The 18,033-nt window shown below is 33.8% G+C and overlaps 1 protein-coding gene across 1 annotated transcript in view; it reads right to left on the bottom strand.

Moving 5' to 3' along the window:
- The window catches only part of LOC306886300 (dnaJ homolog subfamily C member 17-like), a 56,882-nt gene extending 40,846 nt beyond the window's left edge, over nucleotides 1–16,036 (bottom strand). Inside the window, exons 1-5 of the mRNA XM_079443299.1 lie at nucleotides 15,846–16,036; nucleotides 7,589–7,658; nucleotides 2,696–2,754; nucleotides 1,983–2,070; nucleotides 232–308 (exon numbers count right to left, since the gene is read on the bottom strand). Of these exons, the coding sequence (XP_079299425.1) occupies nucleotides 232–308; nucleotides 1,983–2,070; nucleotides 2,696–2,754; nucleotides 7,589–7,658; nucleotides 15,846–15,923 (372 nt within the window). The 5' untranslated portion in view covers nucleotides 15,924–16,036. The remainder of the gene's footprint in view (nucleotides 1–231; nucleotides 309–1,982; nucleotides 2,071–2,695; nucleotides 2,755–7,588; nucleotides 7,659–15,845) is intronic.
- Nucleotides 16,037–18,033: the final 1,997 nt, after the last annotated feature.

Genomic DNA, 18,033 nt, shown 5'->3' with positions numbered 1-18,033 from the left:
AAGTCGCTTTGGATAAAACCATCCACCAAATGTATGAAAAAAAAGTAGATATTAGTTGTACTTGGTTACTAGTCGTCATCTAGCGGAAGAAAAAACTGCATCCAAAATAACTCACTGTACATTTGGAGGGACTTACAAGCACTAAACAGCCATTCGTTAGGCTGCAACACACAAATCACAAGCATTAATGGAGTTCTATTCGACGTGACACAGATCGAACGAAGCTCTTACCTCCTCTTCTAATGTGCGGGTGATTTTAACGTCTTCTGCTTTCACATTCTCCGCCTGTAGCTCCCGCGCCTCCAAATCTACAAAACAGACAATAAACGTCAAACACAGACAATCATATGGCAGCCCATTTCTGCCAAAGAATAAAAAAAATAAATAATTAACTTTGACTTTTTATATCACCATTTAGACTTTTTCCTTCCAATTCTTTCTCAGAATTGCAAGACATAAATTTGCAATCCTGAATTGTTTTCCTTGCAGTTCCTTGCAAACAATTGTTTTTTGGGGGGGTTTTACCTTTCTGCCGTGGAAGAAGAAAGGTAACTGCAAATTTGAGTTTATTTTTCACCATTCAGACTGCAGTTTTCTGATTTGCAATCATTATCTAGGGCCCTATGAAATCCGTTTTATTTTTTTCTAAATTCAGTTTTTTCCATTTTAATTTTTCTGGATTCGGTTTTTTTCCGTTTTAATTTTTCTGGACTCCTTTTTAATGGTCAAATTAAATTGTATTAATCAAAAAGCATGTCTAATTAATTAAAATCATGGAACTTATACAATTTAACATTAATTTATTAAAAGTGTAACAAAAATGACATGTTTAGGGCAGTACGAAATGTTTTTTTATTCTCACCTTATGTTTTATTTTTACCACATATTTACCCATTTATTTTTATTATTTATTCTGTGTTTTAGCATGCCTAATTATTTGAATGCATACAAACTATTTTTACTTACAATAGCCTTATGAAATGTTTTTTCCCCCTCAGAAATTCTGTGTTGTGTATTTAAACTTTACTGGTTATCAGATGAAGGCATAAAACATTGATTTAATTTATATTTTAATTAATTAATACATTTTGGGCAAATAAAGGGGATTTTAAATATAAAAATATTTTGTGATTATTTCTTAAAATAAAGTTTTATTATTTTTCAACAGTAGTAGTAGTATTACGTACATTCTACTAAATAATAGTAATATAGCCTATTTCTGGCACAATGTCTTTAATAAGTTAAACCAAACTTTTATTATGACGGGTTGCCGTGAATACTTCTAAAGTTCTGTGTGTGTATGATATGACAAGTTTTACTCAAATGAAATGGTAAAATGCTCGTGAAGTGCCTCTCAGATCAGTTCTGGAGATGTTGTTCATGTATTTATGTCCTCATTGAGACGGCAGATGCTGAAATCACCGCCAGCATCATGTATGTAGTGTGTAGTAAACAAAACTGTGCATCTGCTCCATTCATACAGAGACACGCAGAACATGCAGGATTCATATTTAAATCAACTTCTGCGGCTTAATATTTACAGATACTAGTCCATATCTCGATTGATTTAGGTAATGTAAGTGTAATGACCTACTTTTGATGAATTAATTCCGCGTTAAACTGTAAATCCCGTTTTTATGACTGGATTCCATCTGTGTTTTCTGCATCGTAGAAATCATAGGGCCCTAATTATCACTTTTTTCTCAGAATTGCATGTTTATATCTCACACTTTTGAGAAAAAAGTCTGAATTGTGAGATATAAAGTTGCAATTACCTTGACGGGGAAAAAACATTGTAAACGATGTAAACTCAGAATTGCAAGGAATGACTTTTTTTCTCATAATTGTTAGGATAAATGTCTAAATTGTGAGGTAAAACTACACAATTCCCTTATTTCTTGGCAGATACATGCCTCCATACAATCAATTTATTCCCATAATAAGGGAGCAGAAATGAGTGTGCTTGATGAAGAGTAGCTGACCGAGTTTAATCTTCTTCCTCTTGTCATCTAGCTTTCTGGTTCTCTCCTCGGCTTGTTTTTTAGCAGCACGGACCTTGTCGTAAGCAGCCTGAAAGAAAGAAAAGCAAACGATCAAATGAACATCCTGACGAAGACCATCAAGTACTTCTATATCAGGACCTCAAGATTACTTAAAATGATTTAAAATAAGACAAAACAGGATTAAACAACAGATCAGACATTTCTTATTAGAATTCAGTTCTTTGTCTCTGAAGAACCGGTTTTTCTGCGTTTCTGGAAAACATGGATATAGAAGTGTTTAAAACTGAGATTTCTAGACCTAGAAAAGTCATGGAAATTAACTGCCATGGGAATCTGTTTTATGAATATGCATTTTTCTAGTTACGCCAAATTCTAAAAATAATTCATCGGCTAGAAATATTGAGTTTTTAAAAAAAATCACAAACTACTGGAAGAACAATGCACTCCCAAAACTTCTGGAATTCTGAAATTTATTTACATTTTTTGTAATTATTTTATTTTTTTATGTCATTTTTTAATTTAATTTATGTGCACTCCTACGGTTTTGTAAATTAAAAAATTTAGATACAGCCGAGGAGACCTATTGGATGGAAGGCCTTCAAATACTGTTGCAAACAATGGAGTCAAAATGATTGAGTTCATCTAATGTAACTGTGCTTTATGATGCATATAGGAACATATAGGATTCTCACCTTGGCAGCGGCGTCTGTCAAAACCTCCAGAGCCTGAGACAGCTGGTGGAAGAGATCCGCTGCAATGAAGAAGAAAAAATCCCATTCATTTGACTGTAAAACAAGTAAAAACTCCTATTCAAACACTCAACTGAACGTCCCTGAAGAAACAATGCAAACTTATAAAATGGGATGTGATGATTTATTTAAAGGCCTCAGATCATAGATTTGTGTCACTATTTTGAAGAGTTTGATGCATTCACATAACAACATTTCCTCTCCAGTGCATTTATTGAATCTCAACAGCTCAGTATCTGCACACATTTACATATCAACTGTAAATGCTACGGTATTTAATTATTTTTTATTGCATTCATTTTTTCCAAATCATTAAAAAAGCAAAAATATAATTGAAAAACATTTACCCCACATTATACATTTTTTCCAAAATAAATAATTAAAATACACATAATAATATATTATTTACATATACATACATAGTACATCAAACTGTTTTTTAATTACTTATTTGTTGTTTTAATATTTACCAAAGAATAAAAAAAAGAAAAAGCCTAATGTAATTACAAAATTGTACATTTTTACGCCACACTATCCCTTTCTGCCAAAATAATGAATCAAAATATGCATACAATTTGAACAATAATAAATTAACATATAACTATTTATTTATTGTTTTAATCTTTTCCACAGCATTAAAAATCTAATATATTGCTAAATTTTACATTTTCATCCCATATTATCTCTTTCCATCAAAGTAATTAAAATATACATAAAAACATTAATAATTGTGTTTTTAACATTAATATGTGACCCTGCAGCACAAAAGTAGTCGCTGGGGTATATTTGCAGCAATAGCCAGAAATACACTGTATGGGTCAAAATTATACATTTCTCTTTTATGACAAAAATCATTAGGATATTAAGATCATGTTCCATGAAGATATTTTGTAAATGTCCTACCGTAAATATATCAAAACTTCATTTTTGATTAGTAATATGCATTGCTAAGAACTTCATTTGAACAACTTTAAAGGAGATTTTCTCAATATTTAGATTTTTTTGCTCCCTCAGATTCCAGATTTTCTAATAGTTGTATCTCAGCCAAATATTGTCCGATCATAACAAACCATACATCAATGGAAAGATTATTTATTTACAGATGATGCATAAATCTCCATTTTACAAAATTGACACTTATGACTGGTTTTGTGGTACAGGGTCACATTTAATGTATATATAATATTATATTATTAATCTTTTTTTTGTATTTTTATACTTTTGTATTTTCTATAGCATGTTTCAAGCCCTTTACGCAGGTTTATTGTTGAAGCATTAAGTGCTGTAGTCTGACTCTGTTTCCTGCATTACAGCAGGGTGCCGGCGCTCTCACGAAAGCTGTTCCCGCTAATGACACCCTGCTGGGCTCCTGCGTATAAACGCGGGGCCCCGCCGCAGCACACGAGGGGCCGCCGGACCCCTAATGACTCGCTGAAGGTTCTGCTCTCCACTAACAAGCGTCTGCGAGCTCCACTTTCACCCCAGAGACCCCCGACCCCCAGCAGCTCGGGTTACAGCGATACCTGCGTGATTAACAGAGCGAAGCCGTCCGCACGCAAACCGGGTCAAATATACACCAGCGGCAGCTTAAAATGTCTCTGAAAGAAGTCTCTTCTGCTCACCGAGGCGGCGTTTATTTGATCAAAAATACAGTAAAAATAGTCAAATATTATTATGATTTAAAATCACTATTTTCTATGTGAATATGTGTTAAAGTGTAATTTATTTATCAATGTTGAACACAGTTGCGCTGCACAATATTTTTGTGGAAAGAGTGATGCATTTTATTTTTCAGGATTCACAGATTAATAGAAAGATCAAAAGAACAGCATTTATTTGAAATAGAAATCTTTTGTAACATTATAAATGTCTATAAATGTCACTTTTCATCAATCTAATTAATGCATCCTTGCTGAATAAAATTATAATTTTTTTAAATCAATTAAGCACCTACTCCTCATTACTGTAATGCATGAACATTTTAATTTGTTGTACTATTTATTAATTGATTCTCATTATTGTAATGTATTTTTATTTAAATAAGCACTAATAATAATATTAGAATAATTTTAGAATATTATAAGCTATTTATTAATACAGAATATAATAATTATATCATTTATTTCTTCTGAACTCTAAACTTTTGCATTACAGTGATGGAAATGAGAATTTGACTGGAAAATGATGGCATTTTGATGGGGTTAAACGCACTTAATTGTCATGAAAATAATGTCACAAAGCAAAAATGGTCTTAAAAACTTCTTTATGCAAAGTAGCATTTCTTACATGAGACATGCAAGTACCAACCAGATTTAGTGGCCTGTTATAATGATCCAGACTGGAGTACTGATGCTGAAAATACAGCTTTGACCACAGCAATAAATTACATTTGAACAGATATTCACATAGAAAACAGCTGTTTTAAACTGTAAAAAAAAATATATTTTTTTACTGTATTTTTATTAAATAAATGCAGTCTTGCTGAGCAGAAGAGCCTTGTTTCAAAAACATTGAAAAATCCTAATTATTCCAAACTGCCGCCAGTGTACCGTGACCTTTGCCTGACCCCCGTGCAGTCGGACGGCTCTCGCGTGAGCGGCCATATGAGAGTCTGCATATTCCATGATTTCTGAGAAAGCAAACCTGCACCATAACCCATTATGCCTCGTTTCCCAGTTTTGACTTAATCAGGAATTGTTGAAGGCCTCCAGAGACCGCAAAAGAAAACGGCCCTCAAACACGCCATCTTCGTCCAAGGTGTTTTTTTCCTGACACTGAATGATTTTCCCAGCATTGATTATGCACATGTTCTGGGCAGACAGAGTCACGGGGGGTATAAGAGAAGCCACATGCTGCAGCCCTGAGCGCTTGTGCTGGAATCAGTCTTATGTCATGCTGCCTCGTATCTGCCCCGATTGTTTGGTCTCAGTTTGGAAGTCTGTGCTTGTCTTGGCCCGCTTGGTTTTAACCCATCAATTTAACCATATCTGATCTACAGTGGCTTTATGTTGTTGGCTTTGTGCTTCAACTCTCATGAAAATAATTTTGTAGGATATATTTTGCAACAACGTGTTCATGGAATTGCAGCATTATTTTCACAACAATTAAGCAACTTTACGGTAATGCATGAACACATTTTTGTAATACTCATTTATTTATAGTGATTCACATTAAATTCTCATTATCGTAATATGTATTTTATTAAATTAAAATAAGCACTATTTATATAATAATATTATAATAATTTTAATAATATAATTATAATAATTTTCTAAATAATAAAAACTATGAGAGCAACAACAATAATGTATTTCTGTATAATTTAATACATAAATACATTTTTGCATTTTATTAAAATTATTGTTTCAATTTAAACAAGGCAGCATTTAATATACCAGTATGAATTATAGATTCTCATTATTTTAATAATTATTTTTATTAAAAACAGCATTTATATTTTTATTAAATATAACACTGTAATTATTTTAATAATATAATTATAATAATTTTATAATATATAATAAAAGAAAGAAAAATCAAATAATAAGTAATTAATAAATACTTTATTTTATTAAAAAAAATAAAAAAATTAGGCAGTACTAAAAATACTAATACGAATTATAAATACTTAATCTATACTTAATATAAACTCTAACCTTTTGCCATACAGTAATAGAAATAAGAATTTGAAAATGAGGAGAATTTGGTGGAGTTCACTGCACTTAATTGAAAACATAATTGTTTGCAAACTATAATTTCTTGTGATTTGGGAGTGAAATATGATCTAGTCATGATCTTGACAGGCTTTCGTGAGACTCATAACCAAATGTAGTGCCCTGTTATAATGATTTACTGCCAATAAATAACAGGGTTTCTCTTAAAGGCTCATATGCTGGAAAACAGGATGTTTCTTGCTCTTTCCAAACAAGTGTGCAGTGCACTATACTGACATACATTTGCTGAACCTGCAAAAATAACTGATTCAGAAATCATGTGACATCATAGACACTCATTAACATATGACCGTTCACATGTACATATCAACGCTGAGTGTTAAGAAACTGCAAGTATACAGATGTTAGATAATCATACAGCACAGGATCAGAGAGAGTGAGGAAATTATCGTGAAAAACAGGCCTGCTTTTTGGTGCATGAAACCTAATATTATAAATATTCCATTATAAATATTTGTAATCAACAAGTCAAGCACGTGCATCAATAAAAAAAATGTTGAAATAAATGTATTTAAATATGGAAAAATACATGTGGGAATGAATAAATAAATCAAAACGTTTAGAAGAAAACAAAGAAAGAAAAGAGCAAAAGTTTAAATAAATAAATGCAGGAAAGAATAAAAACCTTTAAAAGAATAAAATAAAGTTAAAATACAAAAAAATGAAGGAAAGAATTAAAAAGTTACAAAAAGAAATACAGAAAAGAAAAGAAAGACAGGTTAAAAAGAATAAAAATTAAGTTAAAATAAATACAGAAAATAAATAATAAATTAGGGCTAAATTTAATTAAAAATGAATTTTATCAACTAATATATTCCTTTATTTGTTTCCATTTATTATTTATTTATTGTGCTATTATTTACTTCTGTAGTTAGTCAGTCAGTTATAGCAGAGCAGAGGCCTGTTTCATAAAACAGCTTTACCAAACAAGCCAGGCTTACTTCAGTTCTGTCTTATTGTCAGATGATTTGATTCAAACAAGTCAGACTAACTGAAATAAGCCTGGCTTGTTTGGTAAAGCTGTTTTATGAAACAGGCCTCAGGTTTGGGCCTTCATATTTGATATTCATATATCTCATGGATTGGTGTCTCAATCACTCACCAGCTTTGGGATTGTCGGGGTTTTTATCAGGATGGCAGGACAGAGCTTTCTGTCGGTACGCTTTCTTGATCTGCAAAAGAGGAGAAAGAAGAATCAGATCCAGTTGCATCCGGCCTGATATCGCCGTGCCATTCTTTGCATTTACCAAATTTCATTCTCGATTGTTTCTGCTGCAGCTATTTCACAAGAAAACATTATTATGCAAAGCATTTGACATAACTCAGGACTCCAAGCAGCTCACGCTTTCCTGGAAGGTGATGTTTTATAACAATAGACTGCGGTCACATCCACTGCAACCCAGAAATCCCAGCATCATCCGACCCAAACGCCGCTAAATCACGGCACACATTAATGTCAGACTGCACACGTCTATATGCCATCAACTCCCATGAGCCTTTGGGAATGTGAACCGCACGTCTCATCGAGTTGACAATGGTGTGTTTCTCATTAGACGCTGTCTATCAGCTGACAGAGACTCAAAGCGGCCCTGGCAGCGTCTCACTGATTCACACGATTCACACGCTTCTGCCAGCACAAATACATCACATGTGTTGATTCTGGCGTCCGTATCAACAGGTCTCAGTACTGACGTGTCGAGCTGCTCTCTAAACCCATTTATCAACACTATCTTTTGCAATCTAGACTCATTATGAAGCAGACTAATGAAAAGATGCCTGCCGGGGGTACATGGAGCAACAGACTCGTAAAAACACTTCCTAATAAATCTGACTCAATGATATAAATAGTTTATTGCTACACAATGGAGTATATACACTATAAATTTCCTTTTACAGTAAAATGTGACCTCAAAAGAAATTTAGATTTAATAGCGATCAAGTTTGTGATCATTCTCAATATCACCACCATTTTATGATTTATAACCATTATTAATGTATAGCCTCTAAATGATACATGTGGGAATAAATAAATATTAAAATAAAAAAAAATTAAATTTAAAATAAAGGAAAGAACAAAAAAGTTAATAAATAAATAAATAAGTTTAAAAGAACAAAAAATAAAATAAAGATAAAGATAAATACAGAAAATAAAGGAATAAATTAATAAATTAATTAATTAATTAATTAAATCAATTAATTAATTAAATAAGTTTAAAAGAACAAATTTTTTTAAACAAAGTTAAAGATAAATACAGAAAATAAATAAATAAATAAATGTTTAAAAGAATAAAATAAAGTTAAAAAATAATTTTACAAACATTACAAGCATCAGAATGTCATCATATAAATATTGCATACTGCACCAAATTTAATGTTTTGCTCAGTTTGAGTCTTTAAATATATATGAATATATGAAAATATAAATATAATTGAGATATTTTTTCCTCCATTTTCCTCCATATTTTAATGGGAGGCATCAAAGATGACACATTAAAAAACACAAAAAGATTTTTAAAAAAATATTTTGTATAATTTTTCAATAAACTTTTCCATTAAAAAAAATATTTTAATGTCATAATGACTTTCTATATAATTTAATTGACTTTTTTCCTCATCATTTTGACTTTTTATCTTAAAATGATGGCTTGGTGTGTCATAATTAACTTTCAGCTCATATCTGACTTCTCATAATTTAGTTTTTTTTATTCTAAAAATTATTACAGTTTATAATTAACTTTTTATCTCATAATAGCCATGTCATAATTATGCCCTTTTTATCTCAAAACTATAACTGCAAGCAATAAAAGCCTGATGCATCAAATATGACTCAACAAAAAACAAATATGCAAACCTTTTTTTATTACTTATTTATATTTTGAATAAACTTTCAATAAACTGTTCAATTTTCTGACTATTGTTTCATATATTCACAGGGTTAAAATAATGCCAGAAATCCCTGTGTTTTCTGTCTGTGAGACATGATCAGTAAATGGCTCTTCTTGACTTCATCTAGACTCAGATCTATCTGTAGTTTGCATGTCGTCTCTAGTTTAACAGTCCACAATTTAATAAAACAACTGAAAATGGCTACAAAAGTTGCATCTACTCAAGATATTAAAGATGCTTGGCGTTCCAGACATTTCAGACGGCTGGTGGGCTTTTAAACATCAACTCCAGCACTGACGGGCCAAGCGTCCCTCTGGACATTTACTTTTATTCATCAGCATCTATTCAAAGCCACAGCTGGATGTTTTGTGCTCAGCGAATGATATTACAGCATCACCTCTGGACCGGGATTGATCCAGCAACTGTGAGTTAGCAGAACAGACCCTGAACAGCTTAATTAAACTACAAGCACTCATGCAACATCTGTCTGGATTCATGTGTAAAAACAGGCACAAAAAATAAATAAATAAATAAAAATATTCTGCAAAGGGTGAATCTCATGAAACCTGCCATGAACATCTCCAGCTCATTATTCACCTCAAAAACTGTTTTATGTAAAATTACATTAAATATATATCATTTTAAATATCATTTTAACAATCTATATATGTAAATATTAAAATACTAAACTTATTACTTATTAAACTGTATACAATATTAGTGTTTTACTAAATATTATGCCTAAATAAATGCATGACATTAACTGTATGTGTGCTATTATTTAATTTTTAATATAAAAAAAATTATATTAATTATACATATATAACATTTATCAAATGCCTCTGTCTTCGGGATGTATGTATATCACAACGTACAGAATGCACTATATTCACAATATCTATCATGTACACAATGTACAATCAGCGTATTAAATGCTTTACAATATGCACAAATACATATAATATTTATACATGAAGTTAATCATTTACAATACGTTTAATGTATGATATATATACATATAAAATATAAGTTATATTTATAATATAATTTACAATATTAAATATACATAGTGAAAATTTTTTAAATAAAATAACTTCATACAGAAAATTAAATACATTATTTGATCAATTATATTGTGAAAATAATGATTGCATAAATATAAAATTAATATAATTTGTGAATTTATCCGAGTTCTTTTAGCTCAAGATTAATTCAGCCCCAGTGTTATAAGGAACGATACAGAAAGTCATTTTTACCAACAGCTATTAGATTGTTTGTCATATTAGATGACTGATGTTGAATTTGACTTGTATCGAGTATAAATATGGAGGAGTGCATACTTTGATGCTTGAAGCAGTATTTTATTTGTATCTTATATATTTATTTATTGTATGGTGAGCTCTGCTCAATCAAATCAAATCAAATTTATAAAACAATTAATACATAATCATATTCTTTATTTATTATAAACAAACATTTAATGTACTGATATTAATTATATATACTCATTCAAATATTATAATTTTTTTATTATTTAATTTTAATTGAATAATAAAAAAAAAAAATTAAATGAATGAAATTCTGATTTTATGGTGAAACTCTGACCTGGACATTTCTTCAATGACAATAAACAGATTAACTGTGAGGACCATTCAGCAGCACGGGCTAACCAGCTTCTGAGCGGATAGAGATTCATCACCGTCTGGTAAGACACGCGGAGGTGGCTTGTGTGTGTATATCAACAAAGACTGGTGTAACAATGCTGCGGTATTATCAAAACACTGTTCATCGCTGGTGGAGTTTATGGTTGTGAAGTGTCGACCGTTCTATCTGCCGCGGGAGTTCACGGTCATTGTTATCGTCGCGCTTTACATCCCCCCGTGTGCAAACGCTAAGGACGCGCTTCGTGAACTGTATAGCGCCATCAGTGAACAACAAACAAATCATAGCCGGTGACTTCAACCACGCAAACTTAAAGACAGTTTTGCCAAAGTTCTACCAACATGTAAACTTTGCAACAAGGGGAAACAACACACTGGACTTTGTTTACACAACAGAGAAAAACACATACAAGGCTGTACCCCGCCCCCACCTCGGGTACTCGGACCACATCACTGTTATGCTAATCCCAGCATATAGACCACTTCTCAAACTCACCAAACCGGTTCAAAAGCAGATCACAGTATGGCCAGACAATGCCACCTCAGCACTGCAGGACTGCTTCCAGGACACAGACTGGAACATGTTTAAAGAGACAGCCACCTACAACAACCACACAGACCTGCAAGAGTACATTGAAACTGTGACTGCTTACATCAAAAAGTGCACTGATGATGTGACAGTCACCAAGACCATCACCACACGTGCAAACCAGAAGCCATGGATGACAGCAGAGGTTCGTGGGCTGCTAAAGACCAGAGATGAAGCATTCAGATCAGGAGATAAAGTAGCCCTCAAAACAGCAAGAGCCAATCTGTCTCATGGCATCAAGAAGGCAAAACAACAATATGCTAAAAAAATTAACAACAACTTCACAGACAGTAAAGACACTCGGTCCCTGTGGCAAGCCATTCAGACCATCACTGACTACAAGCCCCCACCACAGGCCAGTAACGATGACACATCCTTACCAGATGCACTCAACCACTTCTACTCACGATTTGAGATACAAAACGACACGCCTGCACAGAAACTACTCACATCTCCAAACGACCAGGCACTCTGTCTCTCTCCAGCCGACGTAAGGAAGACCCTGTCCCGGATTAACCCACGAAAGGCTGCGGGCCCTGACAACATACCTGGACGTGTACTGAGAGACTGTGCTGCAGAGCTGACGGATGTCCTAACAGACATCTTCAACACCTCGCTGAGCCAGGGGGTCATTCCCACATGTCTCAAATCCATCTCCATAATTCCAGTACCAAAGAAGTCACCTGTGTCCCGTCTGAATGACCATCGTCCCATAGCACAGATAACAACCTGGGGAAGACAAAAGAGGTTGTGATGGACTTCAGGAGAAACTCTGTTGACCACCCCCCACTGACCATCGACGGCTCAACCTGGGGGTGCACATCTCAGAGGATCTCACCTGGACCATCAACGTCACGTCACTCAACAAGAAGGGACAACAGCGCCTCCACTTTCTCCGCTGGCTGAAAAGGGCAAGTCTCCCGTCACCCATCCTCACCACTTTCTACAGGGGCACCATTGAGAGTGTGCTGACCACCTGCATCACTGTCTGGTTCGGGAACTGCAGTGCTGCTGACCGCAAAACCCTACAACGGACAGTAAACACAGCTGCGAAGATCATCGGTGCCCCTCTCCCCTCCATCCTGGACATTTTCCTTACACGATGCTCCAGCAAGGCCTCCAGCATTGTGAAAGACCCCACCCACCCCTCCCACAACCTCTTCCAGCTCCTACCATCAGGTAGAAGGTACCGGAGTATCAAAGCTCGCTCTGTCAGATTGCTCAACAGCTTTTTTCCCCAGGCTGTGAGAGCTCTTAACTCCAATCTCCCTGTCCCCCTCTGACCCCCCACCCACCAAACTCATTAATACTGTTGACAACTTCTCCTAAGTGCAATTCTGAGTGTGCTACACACAGGTGAGTGGGCTATACAAACCACCTGTAGTAACGCACTCATCCCACTATATGCACACTAGACACTTTCTATAAACACTCCCTGCTACAAAGACTCAATAAGAAAATGTTTACTTGAGCATTGCACTACAAATCTTTTTGCACTATGCGCTGCTTCCCACAAAATCTCTCTTTAATCTGCACAACAATTTAATGTATGAAATATATATACAATTTTTATTTTTATTTCTATCTTTTTGCACAATTTCATGTACAGTATATATGTAAAGTTCTTGTACAGTCTCAGTTTGTGTATGTCTAGGCAACTAAGTATAGTAGTATAGTATTTATAGTATATGTATAGTCAGATGCTCAGTTTTTTTTTGTTATTTTTTTGTTTTCTGTCTTATACTTGCATTGTTGTATGTTTATCTTATGTTTAGCTACTATGTAGCACCGTGGTCCTGCGAGACACGACATTTCGTTCCACTATATGTCCACACATGTAGCAGAATGACAATAAAGCTCAACTTGAACTTGACAGTTATTAGTTAAACTGCAGCGCCACCTACTGGTCACAAACTACCTCATACATTACTCTACTGTAGTGAAAACATGGTTACTCATACATTACGCTACTGTAGTGAAAACATGGTTACTCATACATTACTCTGCTGGTAGTGAAAACATGGTTACTCAAACATTACTTTACTGGTAGTGAAAGCATGGTTACCCATACATTACTCTACTGTAGTGAAAGCATGGTTACTCATACATTACTCTACTGGTAGTGAAAACATGGTTACTCAAACATTACTCTACTGTAGTGAAAGCATGGTTACTCATACATTACTCTACTGGTAGTGAAAACATGGTTACTCAAACATTACTCTACTGTAGTGAAAACATGGTCACTCAAACATTACTCTACTGGTAGTGAAAACATGGTTACTCAAACATAATTACTCTACTGTAGTGAAAACATGGTCACTCAAACATTACTCTACTGGTAGTGAAAACATGGTTACTCATACATTACTCTACTGGTAGTGAAAACATGGTTACTCATACATTACTCTACTGGTAGTTACTCATACATTACTCTACTGGTAGTGAAAACATGGTTACTCATACATTACTCTACTGGTAGTGAAAACATGGTTACTCATACATTACTCTACTGGTAGTGAAAACATGGTTACTCAAACATTACTCTACTGTAGTGAAAACATGGTCACTCATACATTACTCTACTGTAGTGAAAACATGGTTACTCATACATTACTCTACTGGTAGTGAAAACATGGTTACTCAAACATTACTCTACTGTAGTGAAAACATGGTCACTCATACATTACTCTACTGGTAGTGAAAACATGGTTACTCAAACATAATTACTCTACTGTAGTGAAAACATGGTCACTCAAACATTACTCTACTGGTAGTGAAAACATGGTTACTCATACATTACTCTACTGGTAGTGAAAACATGGTTACTCATACATTACTCTACTGGTAGTTACTCATACATTACTCTACTGGTAGTGAAAACATGGTTACTCATACATTACTCTACTGGTAGTGAAAACATGGTTACTCATACATTACTCTACTGGTAGTGAAAACATGGTTACTCAAACATTACTCTACTGTAGTGAAAACATGGTTACTCATACATTACTCTACTGGTAGTGAAAACATGGTTACTCAAACATTACTCTACTGTAGTGAAAACATGGTTACTCAAACATTACTCTACTCTAGTGAAAACATGGTTACTCAAACAGTACTCTACTGTAGTGAAAACATGGTTACTCAAACATTACTCTACTCTAGTGAAAACATGGTTACTCAAACAGTACTCTACTGTAGTGAAAACATGGTTACTCAAATATTACTCTACTGTAGTGAAAACATGGTTACTCAAACATTACTCTACTCTAGTGAAAACATGGTTACTCAAACAGTACTCTACTGTAGTGAAAACATGGTTACTCAAATATTACTCTACTGTAGTGAAAACATGGTTACTCAAACATTACTCTACTGTAGTGAAAACATGGTTACTCAAACATTACTCTACTGTAGTTAAAACATGGTTACTCATACATTACTCTACTGGTAGTGAAAACATGGTTACTCAAACATTACTCTACTGTAGTGAAAACATGGTTACTCAAACATTACTCTACTCTAGTGAAAACATGGTTACTCAAACAGTACTCTACTGTAGTGAAAACATGGTTACTCAAACATTACTCTACTCTAGTGAAAACATGGTTACTCAAACAGTACTCTACTGTAGTGAAAACATGGTTACTCAAATATTACTCTACTGTAGTGAAAACATGGTTACTCAAACATTACTCTACTCTAGTGAAAACATGGTTACTCAAACAGTACTCTACTGTAGTGAAAACATGGTTACTCAAATATTACTCTACTGTAGTGAAAACATGGTTACTCAAACATTACTCTACTCTAGTGAAAACATGGTTACTCAAACATTAAACACTCAAAATAACTTCATTCTCCTTCCAGACTATATTATTTGTAAAGCTTGTTGTCTTCAACATCTGTGTTTACTTACTGAAATCAACCAGCAAAACAGGCAAAACAGTGACTTTGTCTAAAACTATCTTTAAAACATATAAAATACACAAAAATATGTCATTATAAGCCTGTCGTAGAGAATAAAATACAATATTGAACATGTAAAAGTAAAATATTGAACATGTAAACACTTCAGGTTCTTGTACACCAAGTCACATTCCCTCTATAAGCTCCACGTGTGATAGAAACGATGTTATTTTATTGTTATTGTGTATAATTTCATACATGATTATTAATCTTTTCTTTATTGACAGAATGCAGCTCTCAAACTAACGCACCTGTTTCGCTGTCGCGGTCGATTCAATCCCCAATAAAGCGTAAAGATCCATCTCTAAAATCTCTTTTGTTGACGCCATGATTTAATTTCACTAAATAAAACAATAAATGCGTGAAAAACAATATTCTTGTGTTCCTCAGCAGCAGTTTAAAGACTTCTTCTGTGCGAGTTGAAGTCTGTTGAGATGTGACTGCTGGAGGAGCGCAGCGCCCCCTCAGGCAGGGATGAACGATCAAATCTGCTTCTTCTTCATCTCGTAGATTTTAATACATTACCGCCACCTGCTGCTTACAAAACTTCGCAAAATCTTTTTTCTAATACCTCCTAACATATATATTCTTTTATCTAAATAAGTCATTTTCATATAAAGCATTAAAAAATTAATATGAGTTCCTTTGCAATATATCTGTCAAGTCAAACTTCATTTGAATTATTTTTTAATTTTAATTATCTGAAATAAAAAGCTTTTGTAACATTATACACTATACTATACAAAAGCTTAGAGTCAGTATTATTTATCAAGGATGCTTTAAATTGATCAAAAAGACATTTGTAATGTTACAAAAGATTTATTTGTCAGATAAATGCTGTTCTTTTGAACTTTCTATTCATCAAAAAACCTGAAAAATTCTACTCAGCTGTTTTCAACATAATAATAATTATAATAAATGTTTTAGAGCAGCAAATCAGAATATGTCAGAATCATGACTGGAGTAATGATGCTAAAAAAAATCAATAAATGACATTTTGAAATATACTCAAATAGAAAACATTTCAACATTTGACTGTACTTTGGATCAAATAAATGCAGGCTTGGTGAGCTTTTCTTTAAAACTGTTAAAAATATTACTGTTCAAAACCCTTTGATGTAGTGTATTAATTTAGCATGTTTATATCTGCCAGTGCTCTATAACACCTGAACACTTTTTAGGCATAAACAGAATTAATCTATACTTTGCTAACATGCTGATATGATCTTGCATTTATGTATATTTAAAACCAAACTTGATTCATAATCATAAGATTTTCTTAGTATATTCATTAAAAACAGGCGTGGAAATCATTTCCTTCTCTTTTTCTGTCATGCATGCATGTGTCAGCTGTGAGCTCATTCAGCTCCTGTTTGTCAGTTTATCAGATTTGCTTCTGTCCAGAGAAGTCTGAATCTCTCAGATGTGCAGAATCTCATTTATCAACATGCTGGTGGATTTTGTAAAAAAACATCTTATCATCTGATAACACTTGATTCAATCAAACAAAACACTGCACAAGATCACTGTTGATCAGTCGCAGAGATTTAGAATACAGTCATGTTGGTTTTAAATAAGATTTGAATTATTATGGTAAACCCAAAAATATAATTAATTGTGGAGGAAAATCTGTTGCCTTCCTAATCATCTTTTTCTAAATCAGACAGTTTGGTAACGTGTTGCAACATGACATTGCTTTCTTTGGCTCGGGTGTGTCTCTCCATCTAACCAGCGAGATTAGATTTGACACTAAAGTTCATGATTTCCAACATAATTACTCAAACAAGTGCACAATGAAAACTAAAGGAATAGTTCATCTAAAAATAAAACTGCTGAAATGTGCTCATCCTCAGGCTGTTAAAGATAGGTTTGTAGAAACTGCATGAGTGTCTCAGCAATGGATGTGAATGGGTGCCGTCAGAATGAGAGTCCAAACAGCTGATAAAAACATCACAATAATCCACACCACTCCAGTCCATCAGTTAACATCTGGAGAAGACAAAAGCTGAAACAAATCCAGCATTAAGACGTTTTTAACTTCAAACCGATGCTTCCAGCTAAAATCAGATAATCCATAATAACCCTTCCTCCAGTGAAAAAGTGGAGAACATCAGAATCCAGACACACATTTGTTTAGAGTTGTTTTGTCTTGTAAACGCTGCTTGATCTGTGCAGATTTCTCTCCTGATTCAGACCAGACCACTTTTCACTTTATTATGGATTATGGACTTGTATTTTAGTTAAAAACGTCTTAATGCTGGATTAGTTTCAGCTTTTGTCTTCTCCAGATGTTAACTGATGGACTGGAGTGGTGTGGATTATTGTGATGTTTTTATCAGCTGTTTGGACTCTCATTCTGACGGCACCCATTCACCTCCATTGCTGAGACACTGATGCAGAGACACATTTCTACAAATCTGATGAAGAAACAAACTCATC

This window comes from Barbus barbus (genome assembly GCF_936440315.1).
Source record: "Barbus barbus genome assembly, chromosome: 20".
NCBI classification, from domain to species: Eukaryota; Metazoa; Chordata; class Actinopteri; order Cypriniformes; family Cyprinidae; genus Barbus; species Barbus barbus.
The sequence above is the reverse complement of the archived record's forward strand: the minus strand, read 5'-3'. Positions and strand labels throughout refer to the sequence as shown.